The sequence below is a fragment of the Odocoileus virginianus genome, chromosome 14 (assembly GCF_023699985.2).
Source record: "Odocoileus virginianus isolate 20LAN1187 ecotype Illinois chromosome 14, Ovbor_1.2, whole genome shotgun sequence".
NCBI classification, from domain to species: Eukaryota; Metazoa; Chordata; class Mammalia; order Artiodactyla; family Cervidae; genus Odocoileus; species Odocoileus virginianus.
The window spans coordinates 14,047,501-14,067,342 of NC_069687.1; the positions used below are offsets into that span (position 1 = coordinate 14,047,501).

The 19,842-nt window shown below is 41.2% G+C and overlaps 1 protein-coding gene across 1 annotated transcript in view; it reads right to left on the bottom strand.

Annotated features, from left to right (window-relative positions):
• Window positions 1–19,842, bottom strand: part of MARCHF11 (membrane associated ring-CH-type finger 11) — a 109,512-nt gene that overhangs the window by 7,154 nt on the left and 82,516 nt on the right. The window contains exon 3 of the mRNA XM_020894890.2: window positions 16,658–16,850. Coding sequence (XP_020750549.2) covers window positions 16,658–16,850 — 193 coding nt within the window. The remainder of the gene's footprint in view (window positions 1–16,657; window positions 16,851–19,842) is intronic.

Below are 19,842 nucleotides of genomic sequence, written 5' to 3' on the forward strand. Positions count from 1 at the left end.
TCTCTCCCTCTCTCTTTCTCAGTGAGTTTCCACGTAACTGAACTGTGTAAATATAACCTGTGTCATTCTGAAAAGTCAGTGTGTACCATCAGCAGAATGGTGACTTTTGGTCCCCTTTAACTCCATTTAAGAAGAACAGATTAGAGTGGATTATAGTCAACCTCATAAAGTAGCCCCAGTATTACTACTTAATTCCCCTTGCGGAACTTGGGGAAGACCAGAGTGTGATTACACCAACGAGGGTTAACCAAATAAGACAGTGGCCCAAGATACTTTCTGTTGAGGGCATCTTTGCTAGAATGTAATAAAATGCATTAATTCTTCTTTCACATTTTCCTAAGATACTCTACAGTTAAATGCCCAACAGTTATGGAAACTCAGACGAAAGTGTAGAGGTAATCACTTTAAAAGTCACTCTTCCATTGTTGAATCTTATTAATACGAATCTTGAAGAAATAGTTATTTCTATGTATACTGAATTGGTTTTGTTGGACTCAACTATATATGAAGGTTAAAGTGAAACAAAAATCAGAAAAACAAAAAGAAGTGCGAAAATACAAAACTTAAATAGAGATATAAAGATTGAAGTGAAAGTCGCTCAGTCATGTCTGACTCTTTGTGACCCCACGGACTTATATAGTCCATGGAATTCTCCAGGCCAGAATACTGGAGTGGGTAGCCTTTCCCTTCTCCAGGGATCTTCCCAACCCAGGGATTGAACCCAGGTCTCCCGCATTGCAGGCAGATTCTTTATCAGCTGAGCCACAAGGAAAGCCCAAGAACACTGGAGTGGGTAGCCTTTCCCTTCTCCAGCATATCTTCCCTACCCAGGAATTGAACCAGGGTCTCCTGTATTGCAGGTATATTCTTTACCAACTGAGCTATGAGGGAAGCCCATAAAGACTGAAAGACAATACATATTCGATTACAGAAATCACTAAGTTGACAAAAGAAAGTGATCATTCTGATACCCTAAATCTAGGCCTCTGGGAGCTATCAACACAGTGTCCTGATTACATATGGGGATTTTTCAGAATACAAATTTGCACTGTTGCCCATCATAACAAATAATAAAAAGAAATATCTTACATAAATGTGCTTATATCTATGAAAGATGAGTTGTTTTTTCTATTGTTATTATATTTTTATATACCCCCACCCCTAGAACCAAGTTGAGAATGGCAGGCTGGTCATAAGAGTTTAAAGCTCAGTGGTTCAAAAACAGATTCATCATGAGCATTGGCAATAAAATCTTCTGCACAAGAAATGAGATAAGGACAACAAATTATTCAGAAACTTCTGATGATGTGGAAACCCCTGACACTAGAGACTGGCTGATGTCTATATATGGATGATCTAATCCTCTGCATCCTCAAAGTGGAGAATGGCACCCATGAAGAAATGACCATAGTGAAGACCCTAAATGACTGTACCTCTGGGAGCACACAAAAGGAAGTTCACAGTGTTTGTTTTACAACATTGTCGCCCTCTACACCTTCCTCTCCACTCAATGAGATCTGTGTCACCAGCCTGGAGGCAAAGAGCACATTCATGCTGCCCCTTCAAGGCTGATGACAACGCTGCCTGGGAACAGAACAAGATGCAAAGGCAAACTTTAACATGGAGTACCACTTCTCACTAGTTGGCAATGAGGGAAGCCCTCCCTTTTCTAGAAGGTCCTGACATAATTTGGATTTCCTTCTCAACCTACCATCCTTATTTCAGCTAATTACCATCCCCTCAAATCAGTTAAGCTAAAACCCAAAGATCACCTCGGCCAGTCTATCCTCTTGCATTGAACTCTGCTAATTCTGTCTTCTTAGCAAATCTGAGATAAAACCACAGAAGAGAGAATATTCTGTCTGTGACCCCAATCAGCCATGTACTCCTTGAGGACAGGAACCCTAATCCTACTTCAATTGCTGATATATAGTAGGAACTCAGTAAACCTTTGCTAAATGAAAGGGAATGAGAAAGAGAAGAGTAACTGTCACTGGAATCTAAAAGATGACAAGACTGACTCCATCTGGGCGCAACAGTGCTGTTAAAACACAAAATGTCTCCAGTACTGTTCTTTCAAAAGTTAAGAGTAATGCCTGGAGATACCAAACACAAACTGAAACATGTATTCCAAGATAGAAATGAAAAGCGTTTAAAGATTTGGGCCTTTATTTCATAACAGTGGGTTTTGCCCCACCCCTTTCAAAACACACACACACACATACACACACACACACAGCTTGCCAGAAGTAGAAAAGTGAAAATTCTTTACAAGGGCTTGTTTTAGCCTTAGTAAATGGTAGCAGCCTCCCCCTCTATCCTGTTGGCCTGCTCATCAAATGTTTACTTGAGTTAAACAATCATGAACAATATAGTTAAAAATGCCTGTGCCAGACCAAAAAGCCTAAGAGTCAGATGTGGATACTCTTCTCTTCTATTTCCAGACAAAACAGGAGAATTAAAAAAAGAAATGCTGGCCATTTTTATGACCACTTGCTCTGCTCAGAAACCAGTCCATCAATTAATTATTTTAATGATTTTTTTTCCTTCCTTAGTAGAAAGGAGATTCTTCTGCTCTTTCAATCACCAGCCCTGGAGCACAAATCTACCATAGGCATATTCACAGAATACTCCTCAAAAGCTACAAACTTGTTATACATTATAAAATACACAGTGTGCTAATTTTAAAAAAAGGATTAAAAGAATTCACTGGAGAGAAGAATTGTTATATTATCTAAGTTTCCACCCAACAGGGTTTGAGGAAAAAAAAGATTTGTGGATATTATTATTTCAATAAAAGACATAAAGGAATGAGTCCAATACTTTTTAAATATATAATACAGGTATCCTAGAGTTCCCCTGGGCTTCCCAGATGGTAAAGAATCCACCTGCCAATGCAGGAGACCCAGGAGACTTGGGATTCAATCCCTGGGTCAGGAAGATCTCCTGGAGAAGGAAATGGCAATCCACTCCAATATTCTTGCTGGGATAATTCCATGGACTGATAGTCCCATGGACAGAGAGGCTACCATCCACGGGGTCGCAGAGTCGAACACAGCTGAGTGATGGAGCACACAGACACACAGAGTTTCCTTGTAACCGGAAGCGTGCACGAGAATTGGTTTAATTTCATTTGAATGCAACTCCAATTCTGTCCTTCAAATCATGGACGGATGGAACACCTGGCACCACAGAGATATGAAGTGGACAAACACAGTAACTAAATTTCCAAATCAGGAAATACTGGGTATGATTTAACCCAACCTGTTCATGTGCAGAGATAAAGCCTCTGAAGCCCAGAGAAGTGACATAGTTTGACCAATGGGCCGCAGTTACATTCAAAGCCAGAATCAGAGCTAGACCCTTGAAGCCTGATCCAGAACACTCCTCTGCAAGAGGTCAGATTTCAGGAGCCATCCTTGGCCAAAGCTTGTCCTCACAAGTGTGCCTCTGACCCGAGGGATATTACCTGACTATGACTGGACAGTCAAAATCTCTCTTCAGTAACACAAGAGGCTGCGATGGTCAGCTCTCCTCTGACCTTGATCCTAAAGTGTGCATGGCTGCATCTGGGTAGGAGATGGGAGGACTGTAGTGACCTTCACAGTATATAAAATATTAATAAATAACTCTGCATACCTCAATGTTACAGCATCTGATTTAAAGAGATGTCTACCTTCTGTGAATTAATTCTTAAAGAATTCAGGATCTACCTTGGTCGATTTCCATTTGTTTCCCACACTCTGGACCAAAGCCAGTTCTGAGAAGGAGGCTATTAGTGGACTTTCCTTAGTGGCAAGCTGAAACATGAATATGCAAATTTCCCTTCCACCTCCAATGGATAAACTATCTACTGCAAACTTGCAGATTATGATTTTATTAACCTTAAGGGTAAACAATACATGCATTGATTGTTCCATTTCATGGGATGAGAACAATATTTTAGAAGTTTTAATTGAAATATCTAATTAAAACTTGTTTGTCCTTGGACCTGACATAGGCTAGTTTACTTTTGTTGACTTTGCTTTTCATTTCTCTTAAATCACACAGACTGTGGGTAAATATTCCAAACAGAAGCTGTCATCCCAGCATAAGTAAAATGTATAACTCTTTGACTTCATCCACATAACATCAGCAATATTTTGTAGTTGAGAATATCAATTAAATCTGATATATTTGAATTGATGTTAATTAGAATTTTTAACCTGAATATAAAAATGCTCAGACCTTAGGCTTCCTTAATATTCTATTCTGTGATCTAGCAAGAAAATTCAAGGTTGAGATGTGATTCTTTACATAAGTAATTCTTATCAAGAAACTGCTTCACTTAAAACAACGGAGAGAGAAATGGATTTTGGTATGGTAATATTAAATATTTTATGTTTAATATGTTTCTGTATATTTTTGTTCTATTAATTAACAATAAATTAAAGAGTCACAAAATAGCTAATTACTTTGGGTTTTTAGGGAAATTTTTTTCTCCATTTCTGATCTAAAACTAGTAGTTAAAAGAACTATTCATTTCTGGTATCATACCTTAGGTGTTTGAGACAGTAACTAAAGAAGTAGTTTCAGTTTATTAAATAGACAGGAGCATTTTATAAATTACCAGTTCAAGCTCAGCCTATAACAGGCTCTGGAGCCACAGTATCCAATCCTGGGTCCCTCTTCTAATCTGTATGGCCCTGGAAACTAGTTCATGGTGCCTTAGTTTTCTCATCTCTGAGATGAGGGGAAGAGTACCTACACCCCATAGGGTTGTTATGAAGATGGAGTGTGAAAACCGAGGTAAAGTGCTTAGAACACTGCTCGGATCAGAGTAAACATAATCTTAGCCATCACTGGAGATTTGTTTTGAAAACCTCCTTTCACCATGTTTGGACATATGCTCATCTCTGTGGTTCCTCATGACCCCAGAGGAACCCTGTCAGGACACCCACAGCCCTGAATCCTCTTGTGTTCCAAGTAGGAACATCGTTCAGAAAAATCATCACATTCACACTCTCCTTGGTGAGAAAGTTCTTTGTTGCAAAATAGTCTGAAGTCAGGAGGTCCCCAAAGACTGGGTGCCAGTTCTGATGAACCACCTCCAGGTTCTGAACTTAGGGGAGCTGCTTCTTGTCACCGTTCCCACTACCACGGTCTCCTTTGCTTCTCTTCCAAGGAAAACTTCCCACGTCCAAGTTGAGTTGGCCTCTTTAATAACCTCATTTTAGAGTAGCCTAGGGATATATTCAGCTGCAATTGTTCCAAGCCTCATGTGTTTAGAAATCACACAACCGCTCTCGTGGAAATCAGTCAAGTTGGAGAAAGAGTGAAGTCACACGAAATACACACACACACATATGCATGCTCACATACAGAGTGAAATCACAAGGAATGTCCCCTGCTGACCCCTCAGCTGCTCCCAACCATCTCGGATGACCTGTTCCCTGGCTCCTGGATCTCTGTAGCCCCACAGGCCGACCCCCTTCACGTCCATGTGGATGACTTGGTAACTCTTACACTCCGCTGTCCCTCCTTCGCTTCAGGCCTCTCCCTGCCAGAAACTGGTCCAACCACAAGCCCTGACACTCTCCAGCACTGCTGGCAGCAACCACCTCCAGGGCTTCTCACTCATCCACTTTCTTCCTTTTTAAGGTAGTGGTGGTTTAGTCGCTAAGTTGTGTCCGACTCTTGGCGACTCTATGGACTGCGGCCTGCCAAGTTCCTCTCTCCATGGGATTCTCCAGGCAAGAATACTGGAGTGGGTTGCCATTTCCTTCTCCAGGGGATCTTCCCAACCCAGAAATCGAACCCAAGTCTTCTCTGCATTGCAGGCAGATTCTTTACCAACTGAACTACTTCATTTCAATGAATGTACCCTATTCGCTTCTTTACGACCTCAAGCCCTTCCATTGGGCAATCTTCCCCTAATCTGTCAGCTTCTTTCTGGCTCTGGTTCCTTCCCCAGTCACTGAGAAAGCAATCCCATCCTGTAATCACTCTCCACCGCTCAAGGTGAAGGACAAGGTTGATCTTTGTCCTTGCTGGTATTCCAGCAACTCTGGATATAAAGCCTCATCCTAGCCTAGTCTCACCATTTCACCCCTCTGCAGTCATTCCTCAGCCCTAATGGGTAAAAACACACAGCCTCCTAGCCCTGTAGTCTGGGGCACCCCCGGCCCAGCCTCAGGAGGGCACTCAGCCATGCCCCGTGGTTCTTCATGCCTCCTGGCTCGGCCTCCTCTCCCCAAAGCTCTCTGCAGCTGACCATCACTTATAATGCTCTCGACAGACTCCTCTCCCCACACAGTGCTTTCTCCATCTCACATGACCTACTACCAAGCAGGAGATGCAGGAGATGCAGATTCAATCCCTGGATTGGGAAGGTCCCCAGAGGAGGAAATGGCAACCCACTCCAGTATTCTTGCCTGGAGAATCCCATGGACAGAGAAGCCTGGAGGGCTACAGTCCATGCAGTCGCAAAGAGTCGGACACGACTGAAAGACTGAGCACACATCCACCTACTGCCTGAGCAACAAATCTTTTGCAAGGAGGTCCTTCTGTTTATTCTCCCAGAGCAGCGCATGAGGCATCTACAGCCATGTCCACCTTCTCCTCCCCTGCCTGCCCATCTCAGGGTCGGGAGGACCCTTCCTGTGCAAGACAGACACCTCTCCTGAGTGCTGAGTTCCATCTCTGCACCTCAAGGGCATCAAGCTGTCCCACAACACCCCCCCCCCCACCCCCAGATCTTCAATCTGCCTTCTGATTCCTTCTGAGTCTGTCTTCTCAACATTTGCTCAAACCTCACTCCGCCATTAAAATAAGTGAATAGCAACTTTTCTCAATTCTACACCCCCACGCCTAGATTCTACCCTCATTTAACTGTGCTCTTTTTCAAACATGATTTATAAACTTACATCCTGAGCCCCTTCTGCCTACCCCAGCCATTCTCTGCAATCCGTGTCTATCCAGCCAACCCCCACACTGCCAAATCCAGTGATGCATTTTGGCTTGATTTCACCTACTTTTGATAAAGCATCTGGCACTGTCAGCCGCTTGCTCCTCCGCCCCCAAGTCCCTTCCTCACCTCACCCGACCCCACTCTCTCCTTCTCTGGCCACGCTTATCTCTCTGCTTGCTCTGTGTCTGCTTCAAAATGCTGCTCAGCTCTCCTGAATCACTTCCCTTGCAGACGCTGGTTTCAACTACCAGATATAAACCCCCAGCTCAAATTTCCAACCCTAAGGATGATTACCCTTCCCCCATCTGCTCTCACATATATTTCTCTCCTGGCACTTTCCATGTTGTGTCTTAATTGCTCATTTCCCTGACTGTCTCTCGCCAGCAGCTGGAGAGCAGAGAGGATGCTGTAGCCCAAAAGCTCTTCTGCAAAGGACCAGACAGTAAGCACTATAGGTTACACAGATATCACAGTCCCTCTTTGTTGAGGTTGCAACCACTCATTGATAACACATCAATGAATGGATATGACCGGGTTCCAACAAAATATTTTTTATGGCCATGGAAATTGATATTTGACATAATTTCCATATGTCATGAAATAATATTTTTTAATGTTTATTCAACCATTTCAAAATGTAAAAATCATTCTTAGATCTTGGATAATAAAGACAGGCAGCAGACTCTGAATTAATTTTATCTCTAGCCTGTGCTCCAGGCTTGGGACACAATAAATACCCAATTAATGTTGGCCCAATAGATGACTAATACTTGTTTGGCTAAACTGCCCCCAATTTCATGCATGCTTAGTGGCACAGGTGTGTCTGACTCTTTGCAATTCCGTGCACTGCAGCCCTCCAGGCTCCTCTGTCCATGGCATTCTCTAGGCAAGAATATTGGAGTGGGTTGCCATTCCCTTCTCCAGGGGATCCTCCTGACCCAGGGATCAAAACAGCGTCTCCTGCATTGTGGGCAGATTCTTTACCATCTGAGCCACCAATTGAGAGAGGTTAAAAGATTCACACTTTTTCCTAAGGAGGAAACAAAAGTCAGCAACAACAATATATTTGGTCTGCTGCTAATCATGTCCATGTTTCTCAAAAAAATACTTGAACTGTACACAGTCACAGGAAGGGAAGGTCTGGGGTTGGGTTTTCTCCGCCAGAAGGAGGGCTGGAAGAGTGAATTCACTTTGAGAGACCTTTTCAGCACAGCCCTGAGGGGAAGGAGCAGAAGCAAGATCCCTTCTACTTTCTTCCCTGGGGTTTTAAAGGCAGCAGTACCACTAATAACCAACTATGATAGTAATCTTTGGAAAAACTGGTAAACATCAGTATGATTAAGGCATAGACAAGCCTATAATTTGTACCTCCAGAATAAAGAGATAATAACTGCCTACTTCTCACAGCATATAAAGGGTAAAGAGCTATTCTTCCCCTAATGATGTTTGAATTACAACGGGCCACTCTGCCTCTCCCTCCAAGGGCCCTGGCTAGATTCTAAGCGAAGTTGGGGCATTTCTTGGGGGCATGAAGCATGCCAACATATTATGAAATCAGGAAAAAAGATCTGGGCTTGTAAAGAAATTCTGCCCTAAGAAATAATTCTCAACAAACCAGGAGAGCATTCAAATCTGGTTAACAGCCCTGGCTGCAAGGGTAACAGACCAGACAGCGTGGCCAACCTCCCAGCCCAGTCTTTCCCTGGGGAGATGTTTGAAGGGAAACCCAGAGGAGCTCCGGGCTAGAGAAGAAGGTTTCTGTCTGTCCTAAGTCAGCAGCTGGGCCGAGGTCTCCCAGGTAGCCAAACTGAGATCCTGGAGGCATGTTGGTCCCCGATCAAATTATAGACTAGGAAACAGAAGGAAATGGAGCCAAGGTGGCTGACTGGTCCTTTCCTGTCTAGAGGGAAAACTGTGATAGGAAGATTCAAAAAGGAAGCACTGGGCTAATTGACTTTTCTAGTTATTTTGCCAAACACTTTTTAAGTTGAGCTTCATTTCTTCCCACATCTTATGATTCACGCAGATGCACCCACATCCGTGCTTCCTATGAAAATAGGTGTGAGACAAAGGCAACAGCAACCCCCACCATCCACTGCAACCCAGAGTGCCAAGCAGGGCACACAAGAAGCTTTCACATCCCCATCCCCTCCCCAGGGCCGTATGTGGATCTACTGGCAGTCCAAGTTGTTTTCCCGAGTGATTCCAGTGACTCAGATCCCAGATATGGTGGTAACTGGGGTGGGACAGGGTGGACTGTGTTGCAAGGTGGGTTTCTCCCACCAAAAAAGTCTACTTCACGTGGATCTGAAATCTCATGATCAAAGTTGCTGACAGGTTTGAAAGAGTTGGGGCTGTGCAGTTGGGCAGAAGGTAAGAAGAGAAGAGGGATCCCCACATCCCACAGAGAAAGCCTCTTCTGGTGGAGATGCCAAACGTCAGGTCAAACTGGACTCTGTGGTCCAGGCTCTCCACTGGGAAGACCAGGCAAGAGTTGACCCTGGTGGGCATCCACACCTGCCCTGTGCAGAACCTCACAGGACCTAGAGAGTCTGGTGAAATCGAGTGTCCTCTTGGTAATTCTACATTTTTTGCCTGAAACTATTCAACAAATTTTATGTTTATCCATACATACCCTACAGCTTAAGAAAATGCTGTCTCTCACATGTACACACTACTATATATAAAATAGATCAGTAATAAGGACCTATTTATAGCAAAGGGAACTCAAATCACACTCTGTAATGACCTATATGGGAAAATAATCTAAAATATCTATATAACTGATTCACTTTGCTATATACCTGAAACTAACACAGCATTGTAAATCAACTGTACTCCAATATATTTTTTTTTTTTAAAGAAGAAAATTCTGTCTCTCTCTCACAACCCAGGGGCTGCACATTTTACAAACCTCACCAACAGTTGCCCTTTCAAGCACACCTCTGTTTGGTGATGACCCCATGTGACAAGGTAAGAGCTGGGAGACCTCCAGGGAGTGCTCTTCAGTAAACCCATTTTTTTTTTTCTGCTCTGAATTATTGTGGCATGTTTCCATTCCAATACTAATTTCCTTCAGTAAATGTGTTTTTCACCTAAAATACTCTAAGAAATATTGTCAACTTCTGAATCATGCTGGGAAGTGCCAGAAAGCGTGGAAAATTTTAAACAGGGGATGGTTTCAATGTCATTTATATTTTGTTCAGAATGCATTAGGATTTTTTCCCCTTAGTTGATTCACTTTCTCAATTATGCTTGGCTTATGTAATTAGGTTGTATGTGTTGAAATCCAGCCACAGGAAGGAAGATGACCTAGAAGCATCATTTTAGGGGAAAACAACCCTGCCATGGAATATACACTGGTCATCCTCCATAGCAAGGGTTCATTCCTTGTAACCAAGACTCTGAATATCCTGAAATTCTCTGTCAAACTTCTTCATCTTTCCTCATATAATATCAAAAAAATTAAAAATTTGCATTTTACACTTCCCATCAATCAAATGTTAAACCCTGTGTTACTTTTAGCTGTTCTGCCTGAAGGAAAAAAAATAGAGAAGTGAAGCAATGTCAAAAGCAAGAGAATTTGTGCCTTTTAAAGAGAATTACTGTGCCTTTTAAACAGTAAATACAGGTCTAATACCGTCAATCCAAGACCACAGGAATCTGTTTTATTTATTTGTTCTTCCAAAGTTCTAGATTGAAATATGAATAAAAGTTATCAACTGGTAACTCTAAATAGTTTTCTTGCATTTGCCTGAGTAGCTTTAGCTAGATATATTATCAACTATGAAAAACAGATTTTCAAAAGGGCCATGATAGATAGAAAAATTTATATATATTTAAAAAAATTGGACTTGAAACTTAGGAAAACCTTATGTTGGAGAGCATGAAATTTCTGCAGAAGTAGCACTGTTCAGTATTGACTATAACTGATACAGAAAGAAGAAGGCACTTTGATCTGATCCTCATTCTAGTATGTCTGGGGTTATTTTTGAATACAATACTGAAATACTGGATCTGCTCTGAAGATCTTGGAAAGCGAAATCCAGCAGGGGTGATCCAGATCACTGCCTCCCAAGACTCCCACCTTCTCCAACACATTCAAGAGCTCTGGGGTCACTCTCTTCTACACCTATTACACTGTTAACGGTGAAAGGCGTTCACATCTCAATCTCTTTTTCTCATGTAGTAAACACTCCCAGAAATTGCTTTAAGAAAAATCGCTTCCCTTTGTCCCATGGCGCTATGGCTAATATCCGATTCTGTTATTGCTGATTCTCCTGATTATTCTATTTCTCAAATTCAAGTGCAAGCATGCGGAACAGAGGACGTACTCACACACACACACACACACACACACACACACACACACACACACAGATGTAACGAGCAGGAACCAGAACTACCTCGCAGGATGCTTTTGGAATAATGGGATAAATTATAAGGTGGAATTTACACTGTCCTGCTCTTGAAAGCTGCACACGGTAATCCTGATGTCCCTAAAAGACGTCAGACAGGACAAGCCTCATAGGAGCAAGGTCCGGCGTGGCCACTCCGACTTTCTTAGATAAACTTGTCCCACAAACATAGATAGTCATGTGCTCAGTCGCTCGGTCGTGTCCGACTCTTTGTGACCCCATGGAGAGAAAAGCCTGGTGGGCTACAGTCCATGGGATTCTTCAGGCAAGAATACTGGAGTGGGTTGCCGTTTCCTTCTCCAAGGAGATGGTCATAGAATGGATTTTAAGAAAACAACTCTAATGGTGTTAAATGCAACCCAAACTACCTATCACCATGTCAAAAAAGGAAACTGTGAAAAAGATCTCAAAGATATATATCAGCTTTGGAGAGGGGACATTTCTGCACAGGCAGTGACATGAAAAAGGGCAATGGGAGGGAGAGTGTCTTTTTTTTAAACTTTATATATTTCTCAATTGTAAACACAAAAGGTGTTTTAATCTGAGTATGTGTATATTTATATTATATGGATGACTAACAAAATTTTTTAAAAGAACAACAGTGATCCAGATTTCTAAATTTTGTAGCCATAACCCTCATCACCCTCCCCTTATCATTCCAAGGAAGATACAGATCTTCCAGACGTGGTTTTGGCACTAACCTGGCATGTGCATGAAATTAGGTATAAGCACTGCTACCTCTACTTCGGGAATCCCACGTAACAGGGAACATGATGAGACTTTCGTTCTAGCTTACTGCTTCTATGAGAGAATGAACTCGCCTCCTCAGGGTCACCAGACACCAAGGGGACCTGGTAACGGCCGTCACTTTCCAGAGGCAAGTTCATCAGATGACTCCACATCCTATGCTCATATCTCAATCCCTCATTTCTTTGAGTCACTCAGAAACATATTCCTCTCATGGTCCAAGCATCCTTAGAGGGACATGGCCGATAGAAGCGGGAGTGTTGTTTTTTCTATGTGCCATGTATGGAGCTGAGAACCAGGTTCTGTGCCCAGAGGCTTCTGCCAGGCATTTGCTTTTAATTTCTGAGTTGACTTATCTTTTTGTGTCCACTGTGCAAAACTTCTTAGGAGGGAGCCACTGTGAGCCTACTGTGACTATTACTTCTCCCTAAATTGCTGCCGCTGGGCTACAGCATCTTGGTGATTTAGATCCTTTATATTAGTTTTCCTAGTACACAGTCATCGTCTGAATGCCATCTACTTAAATATTTAAAAGAGCTCCCCAAACATAAGCTAAAGTTACATCTCTCTGTACTTCCATTTCCTTAACACGGCTCCCTCTGACAGCTCTCTGTCCACCTCTGGACCACCACCCTTTCACTGTTAATACCCTTTCCCCAATCCTCTTGCACTCATTTTCACTTTATTCATCTCATGAAACAGAGTTACTTCATCATTTAGGAAGTACAACCTGCTTATAAAGACAAGGTGAAATTTGTCGGTCAAACCCTTACACATTTACCACCCCATCATCTAGAAATCTGTCCAATATGGTAGCCACGAGCCACAGGTGGTTAAGTGAAGTTTCAATAAAATTAAATTTAAGATTCAGTTTCTCATTCACACTAAGTACATTTCAAGTGCTCAACAGACAAATGGAGCTAGTGTCTACAGTACTGGGTAACACAGATACACAACATTTAACTCATTGCAGAAAGTTCTCCTGGACAGCCCTGATCTAGGTATTTAAACTATCACGGTACCCAGACCTTTGGGAGAATTCAAAACTTTAACAGCAAGAAGAAACTGGATCTTGGGAAAGCAGATCTATTAGTTGATGATAAATGAAAATAACAAATTAACTTTGGGAATAAGTAAATTTCCCCAAGTTCTCTTCCTAAACATTATGTGGGCTTCCCGGATGGTGCCAATGCAGGAGACGCCAGAGGTGGGGGTTCCATCCCTTGGTCTGGAAGGTCCTCTGGAGGAGGAAGTGGCAACCCAGTCCAGTGTTCTTGCCTGGAGAATCCCATGGACAGAGGAGCCTGGTGGGCTGCAGTCCATGGGGTCGCAAACAGTCGGACACGACTGAGCGACTGACTGACTACAACACATTACTTACCCTGACTGGACTATCACATTGTTTTGATTCTGGAATAATCTATGAATTCACAGAAATATTTTTTAAGAAGAACATTTATGAAGCTGTCAATCTGCTCCTTTTCCGTTTAGGTATAAATAAGTTTGAAAAGCTTAGACGAACAGGAATACGGGAATATTTCCAGCCGCCTTAAAGCCTTCCAAATGGGGAGCCAATCTTACAGCCTCCAGTAGTGACAAGGGGACCATCTCTCCACATGCCAAGCATCTCTTCATCCATCAGCGTGCTCAGCTATTGCTTCCCCATGAAATCTGCCTGAAATAGTTCCCTTCCCACATAAAACAACCAGTGTCAATCTCCCCCCGCTTTGTCCAACTACCATCTCCTGTGCTTAAGTCCATCACTGCACATCCTGCTGAGTTCTAGTTACTTACATCTGTCCTGCCTGTGTGGCTGGGAGCTCCTAGAGGTCAGGAAAGTGACTGGCTCTCATTTGCATTCCCAGCACTTAGCACTGTGTTTGACACCTAGAAAGCTGATTGAATTGAACAAATTGGACACAAAGATGTACGCTTTTCACTCTGACTCTGGTCTTGCAGTCATGGGTATTTGAGGTATAATCAATGTAAGCTACTTTGTTACTGTCTACATTTAGTTAGCAGATATTTTAATTAATTTGAAATGTTAGCAGGAATAATTACCTGCCATGATCCAGCTGGCTGTTGGTAGCCTACATGTATTTGCTTTCTAACTCTAATAGGTTTCCAATTTCTTGGGGGAAAAATAAGCTTTTCTCTGGGTCCAAAATGGAGAAGGAAATGGCAACCCATTCCAGTATTCTTGCCTGGAGAATTCCACGGACAGAGGGGCCTGACAGGCTACAGTCCATGGGGTGGCAAAGAGTCAGACACAACTGAGTGACTTTCATTTCACTTCTGGGTCTAACTAATGACATTGCAAAGTGAAATAAACACTGTTGTTCAATCTGAATTCTTTAATATTTTTCAAAATATACAAATAAATCATTGAATGGTGGGATTTTGATTCGATGAGCCAAAAGACAATGAAAAGGATTGTCAATATTTAAAACCTAGATTAAAAAACTCACTCTCCAAAGCTTCTCCAGGAAAATGTCCACTGGTTTTTCTTCCTAAGAAACTTAACTTTATGCAAACACCTACACTTTGAAAGGGAGGCCCAAATATGTCTTATGTTATCAAAAAGATCATTAGTTCCTATGTATGTGCTCTTAAAACCAGAATCCTAATAATCCTGATTAAAAGACTGGCATCAGCAATCAAACTTTAAGATCTAAAAACTCAATATTAAATGCAAGCTTTGAAATTCAAGAAGATGATTTCCTAAGCAAGAAAGGCCTGTCCCTTTCAGAGCTGTAATAAAGTCAACTGCAATTCTTTTCCCTTCAGGTCAGATTGGGAGCCTAATGGTTCTTTCATTTTCCATCTCTAAATATCAATGGAATAGCACATTTTATCATTTATATGTTGAAAGACAGAAAACACTATTTCTGAATTTGTTGAGGGATTTGTAGAACAATTCTGTAATCCATCTCAATTTAGAGCCATACCCCAGAGGTTTATTTGAATAGAGAGCTGGAATTTCCAAATGCCTACATATGTATTATCACATTTAATGCAGATTGTTCATGTACATGATTAGCCCAATTATTCAGGCCACATCTGCTCAGTTTACATATTTTTCATGACATCTTACTCCATTCTTTTTTCCTTCTTGACTTGAAATTTTTATACTTTTCTTTCTTACTAGTCTTGTGTTAGTAACAATGGAGAAAAGAAGAAAAAGAGGTGAAATTCCAGCTGATCATAGTTTTTAAATGTACAAAGTTCTCTTAGAAAAACTGACTGAGAATATTGAAATTGCTGCTAATTGGAAGGCTTTTGTGAGTAGAGGCATTACTTTAAGTGATTTCAAGTCTTTCAGTGTTTGTGTCTTATTTAAACACACTTAATCTACAATTCCGTTACATAATTATTTTATAATAGTCTTTTCCTTTATTTAAGTCTGTGTGCTGTGGAAGCTTATTCTCATTTTTATAGGTGAGGGGGGAAAAAAAAAAAGGACTAGAGAGAGACAAGGTCGACCTGTCCAAGCAGAGGCCAGGGTTAGAAGCCAAGGCACTTGATCGTAGGTCGAGTCCATGCCCTGAAGCCAGTGGCTCTCTCCTCATCTGCCTGTCGGTGAGTTTGTGAACACAGACAGTGGCTGGAGAGGGGGTACCCTGAAGTGTTGGATTTGGCAGGTCTGGGGCGGGTCTTAAGGACGTGCATTTCTTTACAAGGTGCTGCAGATGCTGCTGCAGCCAAGGGTGGTCCTCGGGCCGTACTTTCCTCGTTTTACACCCAGTAAGCTTGCAGCCACATGGGAGCGGGGGCTCTCCTGGGTAAGGTACGGCTGCTCCCCACGCCTGTCCCCTGGTGCCAAGTGGTCACCATCGCATGCCTGTGGCACCTCATACACAACAAGGAGATGCTGCCTGAATCAGCTTCCGTTTTCCCATGGCACAAGGGAAGTGCGATTGGGCCAGAGAAACATGTAAAGAACCTTTCTGGTAGCGTCTATTTTGGCTAAAGTGTCCCATCCTTTGCCTCTTCTGAACCACTAAATGTAATAAGTGAAACTAAGCAGCACAGAATGGCAAGGAAAGCTGTCCCCAAGTCCTTACCCTTCCAAGGAGTTCTTTACGTCCTGGGCGGGGAGTCTGCGGTTGCCAGGCCACGACCTAAGACCTCCAGGTATCCGTGTTCTCCCTGGACGCACACTATGGCCATTGACATTAGTCAACACCTTCTCAGCTTCGTGAGGGGGATTTAGATGCTGTTCTTCCTTAGAAATTAAATGACTATCCTTCCATCGCCCACCCCCAAATAATTTCAACTCCTCCTTCTTTATGATGCAAAATAAACCACTTTAAAAGGGCATTATCCTGTTCATTTTTTTTTTTTTTTCAGATTACTTGGGAACAGAGACACTATGCTTTTTGAGAAAAGTGGTGGATTGTGGTGCCCCGGGCAGTTAATGAGCTAGAGAACCAAGATCACGTGAACCACCACATTCTAGGTTCGATCCAACTGATGGAAACGGTTAAGAGCTGGAAGAAACAGATTACTGACAGTTTGTTAGCATTGAACATCATGGTCTTACCTATGCACACTAGATCCATAAAACCATACATTCCATAGCAGATCTGAAAAAGGATGTCCTTCCTCTGCCACACTGCATAGGGGCTGAAGGCTGACCAGAGGAGCCAGGTCACACTCGCTATTAAGAACAGGGATCCTAGAATTACAGCGATCATCTGAACTTTCTCAACCAGTGTTATAGAAATGCTTTGCCACTAAAAGAAAAACAGAGGCATGTAAGAAAAAGTGCTGTGGATAATTTAAAAAGAAAAAAAAAAACATTTTTAGCCCCATGTTTCTCTTCACGTTAGACCCTTTTCAATCTGATCGGTCCCCAAATGAATTTTTTTTCCATTTCATTCAGTTTATAAAAAATAGACCAGTAGATAAAGATTAATGAATTGACTCAACTTCATTATTTTCAGTAATTCACCACTCTGCAAATTTAATCTAGCTTTATTCCAGATAACCATACTGAGTGTGAATGGCTGAGGAATATTTAGTACTGAGGAATCACATTGTCATCTTTCACACATGCATGAAATTAAATGCATTCTGAAGAAACATGGTGAGGACTCCTCTGCCTGCAAATTTATTTTGCTCTTAATACATTTGGCTACTGCAAAAAAAGGGAAGTATCTCCTTTTGTGAAAAAATGTAAAAAGTAAATAAAGAAGCTATATAAGAACATCCGTGAGAATGTCATTTAACACACTGAAATAATTATAAGGAAACTATAAAACTGTATGTTATCTGTTATTGCTACATTTCATATGCTCAGATATTATTGGCTATTTATTATCTAGCGAGCAATCCATGAAGCCATTCTCGTCAAGATTTAGAATTTGTACTTGAAGGAGTATCTTTGAAACTTACAAACTATAAGCAACCACCATTCAGTGGAGACAATAATTTGGTGTCCAAAGCATCAACATTTGAGAGGATTTATTGTACAGTCTTTCAAGGGGGTTAACAATCATGTTAACGTTAACCATGTTAATTAATCATGTTCTCACTTTTGCATCACTGAGACAGAAACAATGCTAGAATTGCTATTATGGTCTACCAGTAAGTCAAGCAATGAAACTCAAAACAACCTGCACAATCTCCTTGGGTGTGACAGTTGTGGCTGTTACAACATATGGCTTGTCAGAAGAATTCCTAAACAGTTTAAATAACCTTTAAAAAAACAAATGAGCTTCAACAGTCAGAATCCATTGGGTGAATCTGACCACCTCCTTAAGCTCTTTACTTACCTGGAGTGTGAATATGCGAATCCCCAGAAAGTCTCACTACGCATAACTTCCCTCTCTCCCTCATTGCCTTGGTCTCTCACCACAAGTAAGTTACATATAATGATTTTAAGCATGATTTGAACCTTGTGTATTCTTAAGACACTATAAAGTCTACATTTGCTAAAGATTAAATATCAAAATGAATTGAAAATACTTCATTCTCTCAAGTCACTTACTGGTTTCTCTTAAAAAAAAAAAACAAAACCAGAACCAAATGACAAAGTTTGTGGATTCTATAATGAAGACATTTTTAATCATTTTAATATGAAGATTAATTTATTGAAAAGTGGTTATTTTTATAAATTTGCATGAATAATAACTGAACTAGTTAATATCATTTTATCATTGCATTATTATATCATTACAAATAAATCAGTATTGTATTTTGAGCACTTATCTGAAGCTTTATTTTTTTTCACTATCTTCCTGACATAACATGAAGCACATTAATTTCAAATGACTAGGCATTTGAATTTTAAACCATTTAAAATTTGATGTTTCCAGACAAGTGTGAAGTATCAGTGTCTGTAGTCTTGTTTAGTTTTGATGCCCATTAAAGTCCTCATTAAATACAACAACCTGGTAAGGAACATAGAAAACTGCTTCCAACTAATCTCCAGCTTAGATGGCTGCTAACAGGTCTGTATACACTGTTAGCCTTTATCAGTTTATTAATCACATCACACAGGTGAAAACAAAGCATCATTTAAACCCATGAGGCAAAGGTGTCCAATTTGTGTGTGTGTATGTGTGTGTTTGGTTTTCACATGATGGGCTACAGGTTTCAAAATACATATGCCTGCATCCCAGGAGTCAGAAAGTCAAAAGTGTGTGAAGAGGGTTCACCAGGAAGGCACTTTACATACTGATATCTATTTTCCTTCTGCCAGGAATCCTTTATGTTCCAGATTTATTATGTAATTTCAGTGGTGTTAAATTTGGACAGTTCAATATTGTATAATTAATTATATTTTACTCCAGTTAAGCTTATTAATTAATTAGTTGATCCAGGCTGCCTGCATGACAATTGAGTAACAACATGGTGGCCACAGACACCCTCGTAGGCACTCGGATTTGGGAGAACTGGTGGGGGGATGGTTTTATGGTGCTGTGGTGCGTCCTGGGACGAGGAAGCTGGTGACTCTGGGTCTCAGAGTCAGCTGACTGCCAGGACAGGGAGACCATGCTCAGGTGGCAGGCTTCCCAAACTTGAGGCTCAGCCATTCCTTGATGAGAAAGGTGAATGAACAACAAGACAGACTTATTAGAAATGAGAAGCATATGTTATCACTTATATTTGGAATCTTAAAAAAAAAAACCCTGATACAAATGAAGTTGTATACAAAATAGAAACAGGCCCACAGTCATAGAAAACAAATTTATGGTTTACCAAAGGGGAAGGGTGGGGGAGGGAAGGGATAAATTAGGAGGTTGTGATTAAAATATACACACTAATATACTTAAAATAGATAACCAGAAAGGACCTAATGCATAACACAGAGAAGTGTACTCAATATTTTGCAATGAACTATAAGGAAACAGAGTCTGAAAAGAATGTATACATATAACTGAATCACTTTACTGTACAAATGGAACTACCACAACACTGTAAGTCAACTAGACCCCAACAAGAAAAAAAGGAAACATTGATGCTTCACACTTGTTTGGTGTTACCAAATTTAAAATGGTTTAAAATTCAAATGTCTGGCTGTTTGCAATCAATGCATTTAAAATTATATCAGAAAGCTAGGATAAAAAAGAACAACTCTTGATTACAATACACCTGGAGGCTCAATCATTTACTATCATAGAAATGATTTTTCTGTTGTGGATATAAGAAGTAATTTGAGATTTTTGAAGTTTATTTTTAAAGAAGGACGAACTGCTCAAAATCTGTAATGAGCTCCCTGCA